Consider the following 23774-nt stretch of genomic DNA (forward strand, 5'->3'; position numbering starts at 1 on the left):
AAACCCATCAAGCTGGGAGTGAATGTGAAAGAAAGCTGTGCGTTAAATTCATACTATTCAACCCAAAGAATGAAATGTATGAACAGCGAGAAATGATTGGAGATTAGAGAAAAGGAAGCCTAAAGATTGGATAATATATTTCCAACACTTTTCAGGGAAGTCTGTGACCATCTGCCCCAAATGACATCTCCTCTTGATTGCTACACTTGTCATTTTTGATTATTATCCCAACATTCTGGCTTGTGCATCCGTTTTTTAAGCGATGTTTGTTACTACGGAACACCCAGAGAACCTGCAGAACTCCGGGCTGAGGTAGACCGTGAAGTGTCCGTAATGATTTCCCTCCCTGACAGCCCTTCCTTTGCAATGAGACTCTGCAGCTCCTCCCGTGAAGAGGTGGGGTGGGTGTTTCCACTCTGTGAATCTGGGCTGGACTTGGGACTTGCTCGGGTCAACAGAAGGTGATGGAAGTGACCTTGGGCCAGTTCTGAGCCAAGCCTCCAGAAATCTTGTGCACTTTGGCCCGCTCCTTGGAACCCGGCCCAGCTGCGTGTGAGTGAGCCTGGGCTAGCCCACTGAAGGACAAGGGACCCTGGGAGCAGAGAGCAGCCATCCCAGCTGAGGCCACCCTAGACCAACCAGCCCCCAGCCACGCTGGCCATGGACTGCAGATGGGGAAGTCAGCCCCGGGGGGACCAGGAACAACACCCCGTTGAGCCATGCCCAGATTGCCAATCCATAAAATCATAAAGGAAGAAAATGGTTATTGTTTTGAGCTGATAAACTCTGGAAAAGTTTTTTCCTTAACTAACAGTGTGATGGACTCTAGTTCCTAGACCTGGCGCTACAAGCTGAGGTCCAGGAACATAAGACATGAGGACCCAAGGTACTCAGACCCTTTGGGGCTCCCTTGACATGGCCTGCTTACTTTCCATAGACCACACTCTACTCCATCTCCTTTCGTATAGCATGTGGAGGTGACTGTAAATCTGCAAATCTTTTTCAAGTGAAGTAATATCACAACCTCTGAAAACCTGACTTCCAGAATATGAGTAATGGAATATTTTTCTTATAACCCATCATGGAATGCTCTGTGGATGATAAGAGATAAAGATGTTACAAAAGAAACATCCCCCTCCCCTCCTCCCAGCCCTCCAACTTGAAATAGTTGAAAAGCAAGACTAATATACAGCAATAGAAAGAACTAGTCATAATACAATCACCAACCAGGGTGATAAAGACTCTAAGTATCACTGGTATTCACAATGGGGGCGGGGTGGGGGAGCACTAAAGACCCGAATAATAGGAAACGGTTTTACTCAAGAAGTGGGAGCTATTCTTGGAAGGATGACTAGCATCTGCAAGGGCCAGGCGGTAGGGGGAGAATATCACAGGGATGGAGCCTGAGGTTGCTAGAACTGCTCTACAAAGATACAGAAAGAACCACTGTGGGTCAGAAGTGGATTAAAAATAGTTATTTTAGCTTTAATCACATTATTACTTATTTTTATAAAAATTCCCGCTTCCCATTGTATCTAACAGGAGGAAGACACAGGGGACTCCACAGTTCAAATGACCAGACCCCTGAGCAACAAAGGTAAAGGCAGAGAAATGGAAATGAGAGGGCTTCTAGAGAAGTGGGGATAGGGTTACTCAGTAGACAGGAGCAGGTGGGGGCATAACCTGACGCAAGAAGCATTAGAAGAAGCGTCCTCCAGAATGCTTGGAGGGCCTGGAGGTGGGGGGCAGCTGAGGTGGAGAAGGCGTCAGTCAGGGAGGGAGCTGGAGAGGCAAGCTGTCTAGGTTTGAGGTGACAGCCAGGAAGGGTTGCACCTGTAGCGATGGATTGTAGATCTATTTTGAAGACACAAAAAAGTTTACTCAGATTAGCGACTGAATTAGCATGTAGAAATGATGCCATGGTTTGAAGCCAAGGAAAATAAACAGTGAAGCAGACGGAGGTCAAAAGACAGTTTGCTCAACTGAGAAAAAAAAAAAAAAGGTAATAGCAAATAAAGTGGTCATTTGCCAAGGTCTTACAATTAGGATCTTTGTTCTGTCCCGTGGAGCTGAAGTCTTTAAGCCTCAGCTTCCTCATCTACAAAATAGGTTTAACATCACTGACCCCACAGGACTGTTGGGAGGATTAAGTGAGAAACTACAAGAGGTTGTGGGCACAGTGCCTGGCTCACTGTAAACACAATTGATTAGTAATAATGCTTATAATAATAGTAGATTAGTAACAACAGCAGTAAGTAGAAGAAAGTGTACTTCTCAGAGAAGGAAAAAATGAACTGGATTCCGTTTTGCAGAAATGTAGACTTGGATAAGTTTTCCCAGGAGTCTATCAAGGTAAAAAAAAAATATTCTGTGGGCAATTCTAGGAGGAGTGTTCTGTCCAGCACGGTGAGGAAAGATCTGGATTCCAGTCTTGACCCATTTATAGGATGTACACCAAGTCCTAGTTTCCTCATAAACATGCTTGTTACTAGACAATATATTTGGAAATACACTAGAAAGCTCTACAGAAATATAAACTGACCTTATTGCTACTAATCTATTTGCATGAAATAATTAAATAATGCCTAAAAGTATTAATGCCACTTCCAATGACATCAAGCACACAACACGCATGCTGGGGACCCCGGCTAACTCTACAACAAGGGACAGAGGGCAGAGCCAGGTTCCGGTGTCGCTGCTTCCTTAATGATTTGGGGTGTAGGCAGCCTGAGGGAGGGAACGCTGCAGCCAGGCCCCCTGAATTAGAACCCCAGCTCCACCACATGTGAGCTGTGTAAACCTGGGAAAGTCTCTTAACCTCTGTTTCTTAATTTTCATCTGTAAAATGGGAGTACTATCTTGCTACAGGGTTGCTATGAAATTCAAATGTGTTATGGAATAAAGTCAACACTGTATAAATGACTGTTAAGGGGGGAAAAAGAAACAATAAGTAAATGTCACAAAGTCCCCATCTATGGTTGGGGACCCATCCAAGCTCTCTTGTCATGCTAGCTGCTCCTTTCCCTGACCCAGATCAGCCCGGGTGTCACGGAGCAGCAAGTCTCTGGAAAACAGAAGGGCATCACACTCTCCCTCTCACAGGACTCACCACCAGGTTCAGCAATAAAATCCAGGGTTTCAGGCTGCCTGCGTGGAGACGGCCCCTAAACGCAGCTTGTGACACCGGGAATTTTAGGCACATGGTCAGCGAGTGCCCAGCATGAGAAAAGCGAGGCAGGGTTAAAGAGAAGGGCCAAACTGAAGACGCCAAGGAAGGTTGTCCAAGATAAACCCACCGGGGAAGGTACCTAGGCGTGCGTGTGGGAGAGCCACTGGCACCGAAGTCTTAGGGCGCGAATGGCCCAAGGATGGCATTTACTTGAAAGAAAGCTCCTTTGTTCAGATGTTTCACAGAAAGCCATCAGAGCCACCAGGTTTACTGGGCATCTCCCGTGCCTCCTCCAGCAGCACAAACCAATGTATGGCAGCATAGGGGAGCGGCCATTCATAGCCTAACCATACTGTCACTAAAACTGTACAAAATCGATGGAAGCGGCAGAACAAAGGCCTATGGGACGCAAATACATTCACCAGTTTCCACTCATTTACACAAGAAAACCTTTGCTGCTTATGGCTGTGCTCCTAATAAATTAAAAATTCAGCTTGTGCCTATATGTAAGTCCTGGTTAAAATTACTTCGGCCTTAATTCTATGAAATTAATAGAATGTGGGAGCCTGTTTTTTTTTTTAAAAAAAAAAATGATTTTTGCCCGCTTCCAAATTAAAAATAGTTGAAATGACTTGTATCTTTTATTTTCGAAAGCCAGAGACAAAACGCTATTCCCAGCCAACAACGGAGGTGCCAAGTTTCTGTCAGCTCCTCGGTTATAATTTGGAGAGCGAGAATTCAATTATGTATCTTGAAGAGTGTAGTTTTCAGAGAGAGACATGATGTAAGGCCAGGGCAGGCAACTGTTACTCAGGCTTCAAGTAACGACACTCCCAGGCCCTCGATGTTCCAGGAGTCTTGAGACTTTCTAGTTCTAACTAGAGAACATTAAGATGCTTCTTCTAATTCTGGCATGGGGCCCCACGAGGAGAAACACGGGATTTCATGACCATGACTCACCCAGGCCTCTCATGCACGTCAACCTTGACCTACGGTGAATGCCTCAGACCCAGAGCACACCACGCCCCTTTCAGGGTCTGGGATACAGAAGAGGGAAGAGAGCTGCATGGAAAACTACTGCACCAGGTATCAGGTTTCTATTCCACATCAGTGGTCCTCAGTCTTGGTCACATGTTAGAAACATTTGAGGATTTTAAAGAGAATACCAATGATTAGCCCCTATTCTAGACCAATTAAATCATAATTTCTGGGAGTGGGGCTAGGCCCTGGCATTAAAAAACAACTACATAGCCCTAGTGGGTTTGGCTCAGTGGACAGAGCGTTGGCCTGCGGACTGAAGGGTCCGATTCCAGTCAAGGGCACCTGCCCGGGTTGCGGGCTCCATCCTCAGTAGGGGGCATGCAGGAGGCAGCTGATCAATGATTCTCTCTCATCATTGATGTTTCTCTCTCTCTCTCCCTTCCTTTCTGAAATCAATAAAAATATATTTTAAAAAACAACAACAACAACAATATAAAATCTCCAGCGTTAGAACTGCTGCTGGAAGCTGGATCATGGGGAGAAGGCCCAGAAGGGCAGGAACCTGCTGTGAGGTCAGGTGAGCACCTCTCCCCTGCTCCCCACCCCGACAGGCAGCGGCCTGCAGATGCCTTCAGGCTCCCAAGAAAGACCTATGCAAACACCCAGAGCTGCAGCATCCAAGACCTGCCTTCCAGGCCAAACCCTGTGCGAAGCTGACAAAATTATTTTTTCTCTTAGCCCAGAAAGCCAGGGGCAGGGGCTGCCCCGTTCTCTTCCCTGAATCAATTATGGTGCTGAGCCTGGACAGCTTCAGTCCCAGGGAGCAACATTAATCTTGCAGGACCGAGGAATGTTAAGTGTGGGCTCGAGCAGAAGAAGAGTTAGTTGATGATCCGGAGAAGGGATTTGATTTCACAATCACATACGCTGGGAAACGTCAAAATCAGGGCAGGGGTGGGAGGAGGATTTAGAGTCCGTTTAAAAGAGCATTCCACCCTTGTCCTTTAATCCCACTGGGTTCCCTTAAGTCATCTTTATGCTCAGCTTTAGTGGAAGGAGCAAGAAAGACTCCCCTTAATAACCAGGCAAGAAAGAATCAAGTGTTTTCCCTCTCTCTTTTGGAAACAAGTAGGTGTGTCCACGCTTGAATTTGTCACTGTGCTCCATTTCTGCAGACAGTGATGTGGCTGGCACCGGGACTCGCAAGCTCCATGCCCACAAACAGCTGCACCCTCCGGTCCCAGCAGGTGCACGCGCAGAGCCCAGCTAAAATTCGTCGCCAGAACAATGGAGCCCTTATGACGCCGAGGGACAAGGCCCGATGCTCACCACGGCTGCACTACATTTGATGAGGGAAAGAGCTAGAAACTCAGCCTCAGTTCTCTGGGGTTGGGCCTTTTGGTCCCAGGATCAGAGCCACAGACACAGCCAGGCACAGCACCAGGGCGGCAGCAGCTATCAATGATAGGGCTCGACCCACCGAAGAGTTGGTGGAATTAAAACACACACACACACACACACACACACACACGCACACAATCCCTCCAGAAAATGTATCCTCCTCCTTTTAACACATCTTCTCCTCCCGGGGGCTGCATTGCCACAGTCACCAAGTTTACATTCACATCCAAATATGCACACACACAAAAAATTACCGATGCATCTCACTCCCTGGTGACTTTGTAACAGGTTGCTAGGTAACAGTGCACACAAGTCAGGTTTCAGGACCTTCAGTAAGCCACCATAAAATCGCTGCATGGGCCTTTTGCATAAACAGTGTGCATTTGTTATCTGTTTTCTCCTGCCGATTGATCAGTCGGCAAATACTTCGACTGCCAAACCGTAAACAAGTCCCCATCAATAGCTAGCTGAGAAAACAGATCACAACGTGAGGCTTTGGTGCACGTTTTCACCCCAGCCTACCAACTGGCTTCTCCGCTGGGGAAGCTCCTGTTTGCAATTCTGGTTCCCAGCAACCCCAGGCCTTCTGTTACGCTCCCTGAGACAGGGCTGCAGCTAGTGACAGCTGGGTGTGGGGCACCCAGGGCTGAGCCAAGCAGGAGTGGCCTATCTATTGTACAGCAGGTATTTTACCCAATCCTCCTTTCATCCCTTCCTGCAGCTTTGAAAACGTCCCGGGGTGGTGGAGTAAAGGGAATAACCCCTTCCTGGGAGTTACTCACCCCCACTTAGTTTTCCTGTTAGTAAGGAGATGCCCCCCCGCCCCCCAACTAAGCTAGGCTAAGTGAATATGCCATTTGCATTCCGTTTTTTGCACTAGAAGAACCCAGAAAAGGAGCCCCTGTGCTGTCCTGTCGGCGGGAGAGACCATCAAGGAAGGACCAAAGATGCTCCAGAGGGGAAAGCTAAAGTATCAGAAGCAAAAGGGACACTGGAAGCTGCACTCCCCTGTGCCCCTGCCCTCCCTCCCCCCGCCCCATTTTCAAAAATGTTTCAATATAAAACCCAAAGTCCCTAAAAACTCAGTTTCCCCTAGATGAGCTAGAAGAGAAGGGGGGAGTAGAGAGCCCCCTGTCCGTCTGTGCTGCAGTCAGACGCACTGTAATCCCTGGGACTTGATTGTGCCCGGCATGGGGCTGCCTCCCTCCCCTCACATGCACGCACGCATGGCAGGTCTGGGTGCCCCACGGAACACTCTCTGCTCTCTTTTCCTCCACAGCTCATTTCTGTGATGCCTCATTTCCATCCCCTACCTTTTCTCATTTCTTCCAACTAGTGTGATGCGCTCCTGAGGGGCAGAGATCTGGGGTGACGGGTACAATCCAAAAGACCCTGACTGCGGTGTCCCTGAGCACGGGGTCTTCAGAGTGACGCTGAACCTCTAATGCACCTGGCAATGACATTTAGTGAAACGCGACTCACAGTCCATTTAAAGGAAGACGGTGACCAATTATTCTCCATTTAAAAGGCTATTGTCAATCTCCAAAGAGCTGAAATGGCATTTGGAAATCATCCTGGGGACTGCAAGACAGAACCAATGCTCAGCCGACCTTTCCCCACCCTCCACGTTGCCTTTAAAATTTAAAATCACACTTTAAAAAAAAATTGAATGAGTAGCAGTGCAATCCCAGGACACATTTTCTCATTCCAAAAGGGAGTCAGGAAAAATAGCCTTCCTCAACGTTGCACCCTGTTCTACTACACAACTTAAAGAAACTGAAAACAAAAACAACAAAAAAGTAAAAGAAATATCACATATAATTTGATGGTCAAAGTAGTATTAATCAATAAGGATACTTTTTTTACAACTTCTCCATATTCTTTTCAAATGGCATTGGGGCAGTTGGAAAAAAATGCTTAAAAAATTATATTCCACTTATTTGAGGTACCGAGTAGTCAAATTGACAGAGACAGAAGGTGGAAGAGTGGTTATCAGGAGTTGGGGGCGTGAGGGATGGGGAGTTCTTGTTTAATGGGAAGATGGAAGTGTCTGGAGATGGATGGTGATGATTATATAACAATGTGAATGTACTTCATGCCAAAGAACTGTACTTAAAAAGGGTCAATTTCATGTTGGGTATGTTTTACCACAATAAAATGTTTCCCGCTGGAAAAACATTTTACGATAATCTTTATCATTTAATCAAATTTTCAAAGTCTCTACGTCCTAATAGTCTCTGTACATATATCCTTAAAAAATCGTTCAAATTAAAAACAAACAAAAAACTTGAATAATGCAAAATGAGACGTTCCACACAAGCACGGTAAAGAACCCAATGCAGAGACAGGTTACATAGAGGCCAAGGTCACACGAAGAACTGCCATCAACCAGGCTCACCATTGCCCCTTCCCCCACAACAAGAGCCCGTAAAGGAGTAAAACCAGAAGGACATCGGCAATCTCTGCTGCTTCCAGACCCCAAACCACAGCAATGCCTACACCCAAAGGACTGGGAAAAAAGGCAAGAACATGTATGAAGGTGCTGACCATTAGAATTTAAAGGGACCTCAAAGTCACCTAGTCCTACCAGTTGATTTGATAGATGAGAGCACTGGTAGAGAAGGAGAGAGAGAGAGGGAGAGAGAGAGAGGGAATGAATACAACCCTATTCAAGTACCTGACAGCTTCATGAGAAAATCAGACGCCATCTTAACAGAGATGTCCTGGCTGAACAATGCTGACGCACTGTTGGCCACATACTCGGAGGGGTCTTTCAGCTTTGTGTGGTTGGCCGGCCTGTCGGCAGCATTCAGGGGAAAGGAGGCTGGCAGGCCGTTATCTTCCTTGGGCTCCTCCTTCACCAGCAAAGGCGAGACGCCAGCCCCACCCTGGCTAGTCCTCTCTGGAGTGCTGGCCGGCATCATGGTCCCCACTAGCTCTGTCCCTCCTGCTTCCCTGTGCTGCCCCAGGCAGGCACTGTCACTGAGGTGGGGCGATCCCTTGACATCTGGGTCTGGGATCTCCTCCTTCACCTTGGCTTCTGTCCTCAGGAAGTGCTGGTGGCAGCGCATGTGGAGCTTCAGGCTGAAGTGGCGCGAGGAAGTGAAAGGGCACAGCTGGCACTGAAAGGTTTCTCCCCGGTCCTGGTGCTGATGAACCTGGCGAAGAAGCAAGAACAGTGAGCTGTCCACCGCGTGCTTACGGGAACTGCCTGGGGTGCACACTCATCATCAACTAGTCTCCACCCCGACAAAGGGCTGCCCCCGGAGAATAAATAACCAGAGGGGAGCATCTCATGACTGCGCTCCGGGTGATGAGGTCGCCCCGAAACATAAAGTAGATCCATGTAGGGGAAGAGTTTGCTAATAGAGCCAGGCTCACGACAGAGGTGCTGTCAGCCTGCGGAGGCCATCCGGGGTAAAATCCTCTTAAGGGTCTAGTCATCCGATTTCACTCGATGTCTTCAGAGAAAATATTATAAACCCAGCAGAATGCACACTTACCTAATTACTAGCTGGGGGTCAAAAGAGGTCACCTGTCAGGTAATTCCTCTCTTCATAATAACGCTTTGCATGTTCCCAATGACTGTCGCCCAGAGAATTAGTGATGTTTTGCAAAAATAATTTCAATTTTTCAAAATGCTTTTCTAGGTAATTAAGAATGTGGAAAATAATGGCTCCAGGGTATTCCCATTTCGTAGACAGTGAAATTGAGACCTGGGATTGAGTGGCTTGAATAAAATTACAAGTGAAGAAAGTCAAGTGGGGTGTGGGGAGAACCAGGGCCTGGTCCCCACCAAGGATTCTCAGCGAGACAAAGCCAGTGTTTCCCACCATGGTGACCCTGTGCTCAGATCCTGAGGTTTGCAGTGAAAGAGTGCCCAGCCGGCGTGGCTCAGTGGTTGAGCGTAGACCTATGAACCAGGAGGTCGTGGTTTGATTCCTGGTCAGGGCACATGTCTAGATTGTGGGCTTGATCCCCAGGAGGGGGTGTGCAGGTGGGAGCCAATCAATGATTCTCTCTCATCATTGATGTTTCTCTCTCTCTCTCTCTCCCTCTCACTTCTTCTCTGAAATCAATCCTATCCTATATAATAAAACACTAATATGCAAATCAACTGACTAGCAGAATGACCAGTTGCTATGATGCGCACTGACCACCAGGGGGGCAGATGCTCAACACAGAAGCTGCCCCCTAGTCGTCGGTGTGCTCCCACAGGGGGAGCGCCACTCAGCCAGAAGCTGGGCTCATGGCTGGCAAGTGCAGTGGGTGGTAAGGAGAGAGGGGTCCCCCCAGACTATGAGAGGGCACAGGCCGGGCTGAGGGGGACCCCTCCCACATGAATTTTGTGCACTGGGCCTCTAGTAAAAATATATTTTAAAAAAAGAAAAAGAATGCAGACTTTGAAATCCAGTTTGTCTTGCTTGCACATATACACCTGTAAAAACTGAGAGGAGATTATTTCCCTTTCTGTCACTCCCAAATTTAGAGCTTGAAAAAGCAAGGAAATCATTGCATTGGCCTGAGCCAGGCTCTGTCTGAGCTGGCCGGTGCTCACAAGCTTGTTAACTCCCCCTTTCATCTCTGCCAATGCCTCAGCGCTGACCTGCTGCACCCTGCTATTTCAGGACTGGCCCTCCCTGCGTCAAAACTGCCAATTGTGTAGATTTGGGCCAAATGATTTGGGGAGTTGTGTGCTCCGGACAAACAAGTCAGGGGTTGGAATTCAAAGCCAAAACCAAACTGACACCCCACCAGTCAGGGGTGACCTGAGTGGGATTTGAACCCAGGTCTCAAGAAGGTTAAAAGCCAGTTCGTTAATCCACTGCACCACCTGGCCCCTCGGCGGAGGCTGCCTTTCCAAGAAAGCAAGTTTTACTACAGCTGTTTATGCATTCTGAATGCGATCCAAAAGTATTATTCACCAGCCAAAACATACTTTTAAATAATGTTAAGTGACCAACAAAAGCAAAGAAATTAAACGTTAATGGTGAGATCCTGTCGCTACAGCACCCCACTGTGGCTTTTTGAAAAAAACAACAGAAGAGATTCCTGGTCCCCCAAAGCATGACTTTCTCAACAGAAATCGCCATATTAACTTAAATTCAGTGGCCGCAAAGCCTTGCTCCCGAAAGCCTTTCCCTACCAGGTCTGGGGGTGGGGGCGCTGGGTTGGGACGCCACACTGTCACACCATCACTGAACATCATCATCACCCCTCTCTGTTCCTTTTTAACAAAGGGATTTCACTCTGGCGCTGATGGGTTCATTTGTTTTCTCACTGAATCGTAAGATTTCCCTGCCACCTCTCCACTCAATTCACGCAGAAGCAGGCACCTGGGGTCAGGTCACCCCCCCAGGAGACCCTGGCAGGTGCTGCCCACAGCCTGCCCTGCAACCAGGTGGTAAAGGTCACCAAGCAGGAAGCTTGGGGGTGGGGAGGATTCCCGAGAATTCCATTTCAGAAGTGTCCTTACATCCACTGACCCGGGAGAGGACAGGAGCAAATCCAAGTACAGAAGCTCCCGCAGCAGCTTCTGGAAGAAGGAAAAGCACCGAGAGTGAGCACGGCTCTGGAGCCGAAGGGGAACCCGGCTGGAACAGAGTCTGCGTGCAAGTGTGTGACCAGGCAGACGGCTTTCCCACCAGGCCCTGGCCCTGCTGCATTTAGTTGTGGCGAAAATTTGGTGACCGTTTAAGGAACACCAGTGGATGTGGACCTGACTTTCGCACTTACAATTTTATTTGAGCTACACCTTCCCAAAGGGGCTGGGGACCACATTGGACCTTGGAGAGGTTTTAGTTCCAACCTCTCCAGACCAGAAAGCGCTTTCTGTTACCATTTTTATTCTCTTTAGCTTAACACGGACTTCAAAATCCCTCTTACTGCCCTGAACGGCTTGGCTCGGTGGATAGAGCGTTGGTCTGTGGACTGAAAGGTTCCAGGTTCGATTCCGGTCAAAGGGCATGTACGTTGGTTGCGGGCACATCCCCAGTAGGGAGTGCGCAGGAGGCAGCTGATCGATGTTTCTAACTCTCTATCCCTCTCCCTTCCTCTCTGTAAAAAATCAATAAAATATACATTTTTTAAAAAATCCCTTACTCCGCTCAGGAGAGAACTCACTTGTCTGAAGCATGTCATTCTTTCCAGGCCACATGGCATTGTCCTTACTGACTGGTCATTTTGCCGGAAAAGCACATCCCCACCTTAAGGGGTGGGACGTGAAGGTGCTGTTATATCATTAGGTCCATCTCCTCAGTTGGATGAATAGGAGGAGACCTTGGGAAACATCTACTCCACCGCCCTTGGGGGGCCTGGCCAGCCGGCAAGGGGCTTACCCACGCGTCCCAGCTCCTTATTCGGCAGGCCCGAGACCAGCAGAACTCGGTGCCCTGACTCTCTTCCACTCTCTTGCCATTCCTTCACCCATGTTCTTTATCTTAGCAGTCCTCCTCACCTTTTCTGTCCAATTTCAGCTTATGAATTTCCTATTTAATCCCTGTATGCTCAGTCATCCAGGAAAGTTGTAAAAGACTTAATGGCAATCCAAGATAACCCCGAGGAAGCTGGAGGCATTTACATCTCCTTCCGCCACTGCTCATAAAAACACTTGGACGGTATACTACAGAGGAAAGGCAGGCTTAGAAAAGCATACAGTGTCCAGCACCAGAACATGCTAACACTACATGTGTTGAACAAATTAAGTGGAAACCCACTTTTTTTTCTTAAATAAATCTGTATAATGAATATAGAAAGAGATACATTAGAATGACACTAAGGGTTATTTCTGTGTATGATGAGATTATGGGTCAATATTATATGTTTTTCATTTATTGGTTTTTCTACATTCTCAACACTAAAGATATATCATAAAAAGAGAAAAGCAATGAAATTCCTTTTAGGGAAATGTTTTAGTCCATGTCGCTAATTTATTTCTAAATGTAAATGTTAATATATATTCCGATGGCTTTCGGGCAACAATTACTATATTAGTTACATTTACCTATTGTTTCTCCACCCTGGGATCTGTGTTAAGTGGCTCATGTCCACTATCTCATTTAACTATTATAACAACTCCATGAGAAAGGACGCATGGTTGTCATCTCCATGACCAGAAATTGAACCTTGAGAGGTTAAAGGATTTGCCCAGAGTCGCACAGCTACCAAAAGTCGTGGAACTGAGATTCTAACTAAGGTTCTTATGACCACACAGTTTGAGATCTTAATCTACAGGCTATGCTGCCCCCACTTCCTCAGCAGAAATTGTTTTAGAAAATCTATCCATCTTTGCGATCTCTGGTCAAGGCAGCTGAGACTATCTCCTCCTAAAACCATAGCCATCGTGTTTCCTTGTAGACTCTTATTTTCAAAATGTAGCCGAATTTAAGTACGTCCAATGAAAATAAAACCATGAATTGATTGAAGAATTAAAAAAAGAGAGAGAGGCCCATGAGTGAGGTGTAGAGCAGAGAAAAGAAACAGTACACCGTTTGATAAAATTAAACTTGTATGAGCCCTTCTCACACTTCCCTTATCAAAAGCTCAGTCGGAGCTCAACAGGTTAGGACACAATGAGTGTGAATAAAGTGGTAATTTCGCACACAGCTTTATTGTACTGGTTATTGATTTGTTCTGAAAGCCTTCTAAGACCCCATGACCCGCAAAGCCCTCACCGCTCTCATCGGTAACACTGTCATGGCCGACTGTCTGTATCATCAAGGCACCCAACTCATCTCTCTGGAGTTTCGGGGTCAGTAGTTCCTGCTCTTGAAAACCCAGCTTTTTTTCCACGGGTTTATAAATAGGTTGTTTTAAGTGACCCTGAGCTGAAACCAAGCTTACAAGGTGTCAGGCGAGATGCAGGTTTTCTGCTCACTGAAGCTTTAAATTTGCCAGACTGACAAAGCGTAGGGCACAGTCACGAAAACAAATTTTAGTTTTAAAGACGTTTCTTTTGAAGTCTCATCCCGCTAACGAAATCCACTTTGCAGGTGTAAAATATGAGATTTTACTTTGGGAAGAGGTGATGGAGGATGAGGAGGGTTAAAGTAAAAACTAAGCAGGCTCACGAAAATTCAACCAACCAGAACGCCTGGTTAAATGGATTCTGAAGATGAAGGGCATGCTACTCCCAGGAGAAAAAAAGGCAAATGATAGAAAACAAATTACACCATGGATTTAATTTTTTAAAATCTTCTAAGCTATTGCCTAAAGTCAATAGAGGTTCCATCTGATCATACTTTTTCAGAGCTACACACTTAACAGTGATTACTAACAAGATTTAAAATAAAGCAAATTCTTAATTATGCACATACACTATACCTCTTACGGCAGGAAAGTAAGAACTTTATAAACGTCAACAGCCAAACCATATTGAAAATATCAATAAAAATGACTTGTTATTATTAAGGTGTTAGATGATAGTTGTTGAAATTACATAACTATTAAAGAACATTTCTGTGTCAGATACTTTACTAATATTATCTCCTTAAATACTAATAACAGCTCTTCTTAACATTCTTGTTCCCATTTAACAGATGAGAAAATTAAGTCTAAGGGCTCATTTGTTCAAGGCCACTTAGCTAGTAAATTGCACAATAAGATTTAAATATGGGTCTATCAAATTCAAAAGCACATGCTCTTTTGATCTCAAGAGTTTCTTCCTTGAATTTCAGACAAAACCCGTAGTATTAATGAAGTTTGCTAAGTTTTAGACGACTAAGTTTTCCCCCCATCTCACTTGAGTGACACGTAGACTCTACTTAATGTCTATTACAGGTGCAAGCCAAACTGTTTTCAATAGGACACTGAAAACAAAACCCTTGCATGTTGGGTAAGTGTGTTCTTGGGAATTATGACACCTTAAACCCTGTCAGCCTCAAGGAGGACTCAGTCTTGTCAGGAATGGCCCTGAGCCCTCCACAGGGCTAGCGTTGAAGCCCAGGTGTCTGTTCGTGTCCTCCCACCTCCTATAACAGTGATGGCAAACCTGTGACACGCATGTCAGAGGTGACACGCGAACTCATTTTTTTTGGTTGATTTTTCTTTGTTAAATGGCATTTAAATATATAAAATAAATATCAAAAATATAAATCTTTGTTTTACTATGGTTGCAAATATCAAAAAATTTCTATATGTGACACGGCACCAGAGTTAAGGTAGGGTTTTTCAAAATGCTGACATGCCGAGCTCAAAAGGTTCACCATCACTGTCCTATAAGGTGTTTCTGGGTGTTCCTCTGGGTTTGTAAGCAGAAGAGGACAGTCTTGCCAGGAAGGGGAGCAGGTCCAAGCACCCTCTCTTTGGGCACTGGTCCAGTAGCCCTTCCTGCCCCTGTAAGCACCCCAGAAATGCATCACCATGCAAGGCCAGGTTAGGCTGCTGCTCCCCAAAGAGGGATGGCCCTCCACCACATATATTATTTGGATATTGAAGCTTCTCTCTGTTGCTGGTTGTAAACTGGAAATGAAGACCTTCACAAGAAGACTCTTTGCAAGGTGCTTCATTCCCATTGCATTCTACCTTGTAACCTTGAACACTGTCATCCACCAAAGGCCCCTCTCATGCTTGGTGGTGCCTGCCTCATCAGAAGGGTTGTCTGCGGCTGGCTTACCTTCATGTGGGATTTGAGATTGTCCTTGCGAGCACACCGGAATGGGCAGAGCGGGCACTGATGACTTTTTAAACCTGTGTGAATCACCATGTGCCGCTTCCAGTAGCTCTTCCTTTTTATAACCAAACCACATATTGGACACTGGAAAGGCTTTCCACTTTCCTCTTCCGAGGCTTGGAAGAAAGAGAAAGAAAGGAAAATTAAGGCAAACGAAAAGGCACACTGCATCCAGCACTAATTCACATGCATTGCTATATAAAGAACACTAAAAATGATTCAATTTTTTTTTTCCTGGCAATCTCAAGACTTTAACCAGGAGGTTTTATTGCTGCTTGTCTTTGGGTACAAGCCCACGTTCATCTCATGACTTCCATCAGGGTTCCATTGTTCAAAATCCAACTGCCCTGCCTTGTGAAAGTGTAACTTCCGAAGGCCATCCCTCACTTAGGAAGGCATCCGCAAAGGGACGTCGCTAAGCCTGTCCTTGCTCAGCCCAGGGTAGCCTCAATTCAGGGACTTTGTTTCCTGAAGGAAGCTGCCAGACTCAAGTCCATCTATGGATTCCTGAACTTGGAAAATGGCAAGAAATAAAGACAAATCAAACGGGACAGAGAAGAATGTATGTGGCACAGCGGAAACCTAATGGCCACCGTCAACCTCACACACCGACTCCGTGGAGACAGATGTTAGGATCCCTACTGTTGACTCATTTAGTTATGGCCTGAGCAGATGCTGCTGCCAATTTAATCATCAGGGGGTCTTAAGGTTGGGGTTTTACCCTCTTATTTCTGCCCCTCTGGCTGCCACTAACAAGATGCACTGCCTTCCTCTGCACTGCCACAGGGCCCCACTGCCCACTTTGGGAAAAGCTACCAACAGGCAGTCACACCTGCTTCGATTTTCCAGAAAAACAAACAAACCAACTGGTTCCTCCCAGGAAAGCTAAGCTCACTCTCTCCTCCAACGTCTCCACAGGGAAGGGCTCTGCTGGGACACTGAGTTGCTACCTGTCTGGTCTATCAATTGATATTGGTCAGTGCCACACCAGACTTGGCACTTGGGAAATATAGACCATCAAAATAGGTAGAGTTCAGGCCTCAAACTTTCCTTTCTTAATCATGAAGGATGAGAAATATTTGCAAAAGGTTACCTAAATTGTAATACACTCATAAGATCTGTGAAGCTATATTTTAAAAATGAGATATGTCTATAGAAGCTAATATAGAAATATGCCCAAGATATTAAAGAGTTAGTGGATAAAGCAAAACATAAAACTATGTCTAGGGTGTTTCTATTTTTGTTTTCTAGAAAATGGGAATCAATTGCTGTTTAAACCATGAGGTGAAAGGTTGACAGGAAACTTTATAGAGGATGGATCAAGCTGACAACACATACAACCACTGATTAATCTTAACATCACTAAAAAGGAAACAGACATTGTGCGACTTCTGATAAGCCATCTATGAAATATTCTTACAAAAATTTAATCAGGCCTCTATCTAACTAGCAGTTCACTGGAAATACAGGTGATTAAAACAACCACATGTTAAACACACAAAGGGGACGGACTCAGCCAAACTCACAGTGTGGGAAAGCCTGCAGGACAAATGACCCAGTCTCTTCAACAAGGAAGTGACATTTTAAAAGAGCAGGGGTTATGGATGAAAAGACACTTAACACTTATAAAAAATGCAAGGTGTGAAGCTTATTTGGATCCTGATTATAGAATGATAAAATAACACTTTTGAGATAAATTGAGGAAATACTGATTATAGCCTGGGTGTTCCATAATATCATGTAGCCATTATTGATCTTGTTAGATGTGATTATAGTCACTATGGCTATTTTTTAAAGTCCTTACCTGCTGGAAATATTTACAAGCAGATGGATATGATGTCTATGATTTGCTTTAAAATACTTGAGCAAAAAAAGAGGGTGAGTAGGAAGAATGGGTTGGATAAATGAAACAAACAAAAAAAGGACATCCTTTCATTTGTATGAAAATTGTCCAGAAGCATACCCAAGAAACCATTAAACAGTTAAACTTTGAAAGACTGTGGATTAAGAGACAGGGGGTCAGGGAGGGAAGCTTTCACTTTCATTTTATATTCCTCTATACTATTTGAATTTGTTTAATGCACATGTTATTTTTATCATTTTAAAGGGAAATATTCCCAAGTGTGAGCTTTAAAATAATTTTATATTTTTCACTTAGTCCCCACCTGCAAAGACCCACTTAAAATAGATGGAACCAGAAGGGTTCTGGAATAAAGCTGGGTCATTCCAAAAGGCTGTTTCACTAATACACTAATCATAGGCCATCTTGCTTAGCTTAACCACGTAACTTGAAAAAGACTCCTCTATCTAAAAATACACCCTTCAAGCCTGGAAATTCTACTTGTGACATGTTCCATCACGAGTATTTCCTCTTCTGACTGTGGGACGGGCAGGAATGAGGGTTTCCTTCCACTCCAGGAAAAGCACGCTTCTTGAGGCCCATAAACACGCCTTTTTATTAACCCACCAGGGCTCTCCTGCTGTCTGTTTCTGTTGACTGCTTCTGCTGACCCGAAGTCCTACCCTTAATTGGGCCTCTCATTTTCTGTCCTTCACTGTCATTTCCTTCACTCTGGTATCTTGATGGCAAAAACCACGTGTTGAACAACAGATTGGAGAGGAAAGACTGAATCAGGCCTTCGGGTGAGATTATTGTCATAAACAGGGGGAGAAGGAACCAATAATGATGTGTATTTGGGTTATAAGAGAACATCAAAGTAGTCAGAAAGAGGCACACAAACAGGCTGCCACCAATCCCATCTTCAGTAAGTATTTCCCACTGCATAAACCCTGAACTGCCTAATTTTACAGAATTGTCTGGGGACTCTTGAGAGAGGAGAGAAAAACTGAGATGTCCTCCACTGGCCTGAGATTTCATGGCACATCATAGGAAGGCAATAAAAAGGCATGAAGTGACAAAAGGAACATAGCTGCTTACCCTGGACACCTTGCCTTGCCTGACGTGACCACCCCCAACCCCCATCCTCATCACCTACTCTATTTTTCAAATGCAGCTCAGAGTACACGACATAAACCCTGCATATTAATATTTCATGTAAATCTATTTTATTTTGGAGCTATGCTTCCTAAGTTTTAATGAATACCAAAACACATATGAATCATGTACAAATTAGGGTATCTTTGGACTGACGAGAAAAAAAAATTAGAACAGTCCTAATGAAAAGAAACTAACCCCAAGTCATGTGGTCAAACAGCTATGCTACTACAACTGTTTGAAATGTTTAACTGGTCATGGCAAGAAAGGAAGAAAACAATCCAAATGGTAAAAGTAACTAGAAAACAATGACCCATCTTCAAAGTTGGCCAGTAATCTCCCCTGATAAGATCTGCATTTTTATTTATTCAAGAAAAAGGATTTCATAGTTCAGTAGGATGTCCTGCATGTGCATATGATGGGAACTACTTGGAGAAGGGAGGAAGTAAGGATGTATTCTACTTCGTGTGCCAAACTATTTTCAAGGAGCTGACAGCTGTTTCGTCCAAATGTACAGCCTAAGGAAATGTGACCACTTCCTCAGAATAAGCCACACATTCCTGAGGCGATCGGATTGAAATGTTCAGGAATTTACCTCGTTTACAACTGTCTGATAAACAATCCCCCCAACCCCCCCCAATATATCACTAGCTAATTATTATCACAGCAAACAAAACTAAATCCCATCAGATGCTAATCGGCCCAGTGGAATGGATAGCTCTAATTTGTTATTTTGAAGAAAACATGCTCTCTTTATAGGCAATAATATTATTGGAATAAAGGAGATAATAAATGTGTGTGAAATGCCCGTCACGCAGTAAATGGAAGCTATTGGGAGCAGCTGTAACAGTAATAGTAGTGACAATAAACTCTGGTCATGCCCTCCAAAGCAGAAAACTCACCATTAGAGCAGATGTAAATTTAAACAACTGGCATCACATAATAAATACATAGCTCAGGGCCTGGCCCGACATGGTAGTTTATCACTGGAGCCCAGAGGAAATAAAAGAGCAAGGGTCCATTGTGAGGCTCAGGTAGGGTCTGGCTCAGCCCAGACAGAATTCTGAGGGCCGAATTCAGCTTGGCAGGAAACCAGAGAGATGGAGAAGACAGGAGGAGAGAAGAAGAGGCTGGAGCTGGAAGCTAGCTGGGGCAAGGCTGGAAGTCCTCATCTTTGTGTCTCCAGCACCCAAAACAGTGCTGGGACAACATACAATTCAGAAACTGTGTGTCGGGCTGTAATAAAATTAAGTGGAAAGGGCTGGTCAAGAATATGGAAAAGAGAAATGAGCACAGGATATGAAAGGAAAAGATACGGGAAGCTGCCAGTAAGTCCCAGTGCAAGTGGGTTAGCCCAAGAGTGCATGCCTTTCACACAGGAGCCAATACACCTCCTGAATGGATGGTGTATAAAGAGGGGGCTGGATCTTTGTGTACTTACACCTCAACCTATTTCCAAAATGACCTGGAGCAGCTTATATTAAAAATGCACAGTGTGATGACATCCTATATAATAAACAGCCTATGGTCGTCACACTGTCACGCTGTAATGACCAAACACCAGGAGGCTGCGTGTGAGGGTGGGCGGGGCTGCGTGTGCAGCAAGGCACATGAGGGGGGTGGGGGCTTGATGCTGCGTTCCCGCGGGTGCCAGCAGGGACTGGACCAGGAGGTGCATCGGGGGAGTCCCGCGGTGCCGGCCACAGGCGGGATTCAAAGGAGTCCCACGCGGCCCCGGCCCCATGGGACAGGACTCCAGGACTTGGGTGAGTCTCACATGGTGCTGGCGGGGGCTTGATGCTGCGAGAGAAAGGGCAAATAGTGATATTAAAATATTTCTTTTAACTAATTCCCTTTCAATGTGCACGAATTTGTGCACAGGGCCACTAGTTATTTATAAAGTACAATAATATATGTTTAAACTATCTGCAATGGACCAGATCTGCCCAAGACAGAGATGATCTGGTAGGGGGTTTGATTGTGAATTTTAAGAAGGAATATATTTAATTAAAATTTTTGTTTAATAGTTTTTGTTTTATTTTTTTAGTTGATGGAATTAAAAATAAACAGAAAGTAAAACAAAGGAATTTTTCAGCAGGAAGGAGTCCTGACGATAATTCCCAGCCAGCTCGGTTTAGAGATGAAGAAACTGAAGTGACTATAGTGGGGGGTGGGAAGGGAGAGAACTAGAGCCAATCTTTTCACTTCCGTTTGGTGCTCTACCCTGTTGTCTATTTGTCTATCTATAAATGCACAAAGCAACACCACCAAAACTTCACTGGGCTAAAAAGAAAAAAAAGTCATAGTAACTGACTTGCTTTAATTTAAAGAAGGTATTTTTTTAAAAAAATAAATGTAATTATTTTGTAGGTTTTGAAATTAAACTTTCTCTTGTTAGATCCTCTGTAACAATTTGCAGAAAATCAAGGTACTTTGCAAGTGGGTAGCTTTTGCATACAAACCTTACCATACTCATAGAAGGAGGACAAGACGCCAGGTGATCCCAGGTGTGCATAATGCAGGCATCATCACCATCTCCACTCTGGGCCTCCAACCCATTAGTGAACACCTATGTATGAGGACCCATCCCCCTTCCTAATAGCAATATACACACGTATTTAATATATTTTAATAGAATTTCATGGGCATGTCTCTCAAATACTATTTTAGGGAAGCGAAAACTATGTTAGCAATGGATACCACTGTGTTTATCTGCTGCTATTGACGTTGATATTATCAATGCATATTTTAATAACTGGTAAGTATTCGATAAAACTCAGAAGTCAGCTATCTAGAGGCAGTCTCCACTTAAGTCACTGGGGAAATATAATTGAGATCAGCGACAAACAGATCTGAATCTTGATAAAAAGTGAATTTTCTAAGCAAGTTCCTGCATGCAAGCATTCCCAGATTATAGCCAGAAAACCATGGACCTGAGAGGAGTATCAGAAGAGGTTCCCTCACTCTTAGGGGTCTCCCTGCTTTTGCAACAATGTTAATAATATCTTGTAAATATGACAGAAAACAGCAGCCAAACACCCCCTGTTCACTGACCCAAGAAATAGTCTGAGCCTTCAGATGTATGAGACCAGCTTGCTTCTAAGCATGTTTAGATTTTAGGCAGAAAATTAAGATGTCTTGGAGACCCTGTCTCTAAAAGTCTCCTTGCTATTTAACTAGGAGCCTGGCATCCTGAGAACCTTGTTGGTCTTCCACAAAAACTTTGTCCTTAAAATAAAAACCATTTTTTTTTTCTGAGCTGCAACAGAACAGCAGCTTCAAAGAGAATGGAGTCAATGTGTGACATTTATCTCCAGAGCAAACGGACATAATCTTCCTTCTATCGTGTCCCCTTTCAGAGGAGCAGTGTAGCATGTGCCGGGGCACAAGGGCACATGAAAGAAACCTCCTCCTCAAGTGTCACGTCTGTCTTGCAGGGGGAACGGCTGCGGAGAAGTGGATTCTTTAAGGAATTAAATACACCATGACCTGGCAACAACCGAATCCCATTCAAAGAAGAGGAATAAGGCCAGACCTAAAAGACGCTTATTTTTTTTCATGGTTTGGACTTCCCTTGACCTGAAGAAGGGCACAGAAATGCCTGAGTCTAAATTACTCAATACACTGGCTTTTCTAGCACATACCTCTTTGTAACTCTAGAATTAACTTGATATGCCCCTTTTGCAACATTTTGAGAAATCACTTGAAAATGGGAGCCCTGCTTGAAGTCAGGATGGTGTATAGTTTATTTTTGTGGACTTGTTTTGTTTATTTAAGTTATTAAGCAACAGAATCAGAATTTTCTTCTTGCTGTGAGAAATCAATCCCACCTATCTCTTTTGCATTAAGCTAAGATTTCTTTCTAAGGTAAAGGGGGGAAAAATAGAATATGAAATGTTTAGAAACATCTCACCACATCCCCACAAATGCTTTTGAGGTAAAGCCAAGTGGACATCTGAATCCAGCCCCCAGGTTGCCCTGAAACCAGCAGTATAGTGTCTAAAGGGGAGAGGAGGGGGCAGGTAGCAAAGACACACTTCCCCTTCCACTCCTCCAATTAAAACTACAGCAATCCAAGTAGCACTAACCAAATCATCTCTCCACGATAGAGAGATAAGCAACAAAGTTAGATGTTTTAGCAACGCCTTCTCAGCCCCATAATCCGGTTAGGATGCTGGGAAGGGGTGGCGCTCGCTTCCAATGAAACGTGCACAGAGATTTAGGATGCGTCCATGTGGATGCACGGGGCATTTTTCGAATGATCATTTCCAGAGCCCTAGTGGTTTCCTCTGGAGTGATCTTTCCTCTCGCGTGAGTTTGACAAAATGAATGATTTTTTAATACAATGACTCCTTCAGCGGAGCTGCTTCACCACGCCTTGGGTTGTGAACAGAAGCATGAAAACCGGGGCCCAGGCAACAATCAACAGCCGAGGCCCAGTCCGAGCAGTTCCTTCTCTCCTCCTTCTGTGTGAACATTTTAAACATTCATTGATTAAAATATTAAGTGTTTCAGCAGTAGAATAAATTCAGTAAGAAGAAAAGAAATAAAAAAAGATTTCTTATAGATCTCCATATTTAATCCTGCTGAGAGAAGCTCATTCAGATGCTGGCATGAACTCAGTGCATTTAAACCCACGGGGAGCTCATGGCCTCTTCCTTATCTTTACATGCATCCAGTCGCTGGAATGAAAAAAAAAACATACCTCACAACTATTGCTGATTATTCCCAAGACACTATAAAGTGACAAAGCCACTAGTTTTTCATGAGGCACAGTTTTGTGTTACCTTTTTCCAATGCTTTAGTAAAATAAAGTTTATTATTCATTTTATATAAGCTTTTCCAGGTAACTAACGTCCAGGAGAATTTACAGTGTGAGCACCATTAATATATGTATTTGATCACCAGATGCAGAGAATACTTATAAAATTACATATTACATAGAGCCATGCCTCTCTTTCTGCTTCTACCCTGAATAAAATTTCCATAAACCAGGAGTGATTTATTCCATGGCAAGATTGCCCAGCTCCCTCTGCTCTTCTCCTTGTTTCCAAATAGTAGCCATTTCTCTCTTTATTTCACCAGATGGCAGGTGAGAAGTGAGGAGAAATGATGCTCAGAACCGATAAACACTTCAGGATTTTATTGACACTTTGGAAACTGGCGTGAACCATTTGGATGGCTTAGAGTCATAAAAGTTCCAGAGACCCATTTTCCTCGCTGTAGTCTGCTGTTTACACAAGTTTTAAAGTAATTATAATTAGTGCGTATAGCTCACTCAGCAATTTAAATGGAAATCTGTCATAAATGCGTCAGACTGATGTTAGCTGCGATCGTTCAGTCAATTATTTGCCATTCTCAACACTCTTCATCAATGCGGCTGCAAATAATCAAAGCCAGCTAGACACACAACGGCAGTGTTTACACTGCCGAGGACACACACAGCCCGCCTGCTTCCTGTTCTTGTCGGGCAGGATATCCTCGGGAGACACCGGAAGCTCCATACGTCCATCTCCAGGACCATATACTTACCATGCGCACAACTGAACAACAAACCA

The 23774-nt window shown here is 44.6% G+C and overlaps 1 protein-coding gene across 3 annotated transcripts in view; it reads right to left on the reverse strand.

The window, feature by feature from the left end:
• Positions 1–23774, reverse strand: part of ZNF827 (zinc finger protein 827) — a 166213-nt gene that overhangs the window by 109738 nt on the left and 32701 nt on the right. For all 3 annotated transcript variants that reach the window (XM_036313385.1, XM_036313387.1, XM_036313388.1), the window contains exons 3-4: positions 15165–15337; positions 8229–8709 (exon numbers count right to left, since the gene is read on the reverse strand). In XM_036313385.1, coding sequence (XP_036169278.1) covers positions 8229–8709; positions 15165–15337 — 654 coding nt within the window. The remainder of the gene's footprint in view (positions 1–8228; positions 8710–15164; positions 15338–23774) is intronic.

This window comes from Myotis myotis, unplaced genomic scaffold, assembly GCF_014108235.1.
Source record: "Myotis myotis isolate mMyoMyo1 unplaced genomic scaffold, mMyoMyo1.p scaffold_m19_p_6, whole genome shotgun sequence".
Taxonomy (NCBI): Eukaryota; Metazoa; Chordata; class Mammalia; order Chiroptera; family Vespertilionidae; genus Myotis; species Myotis myotis.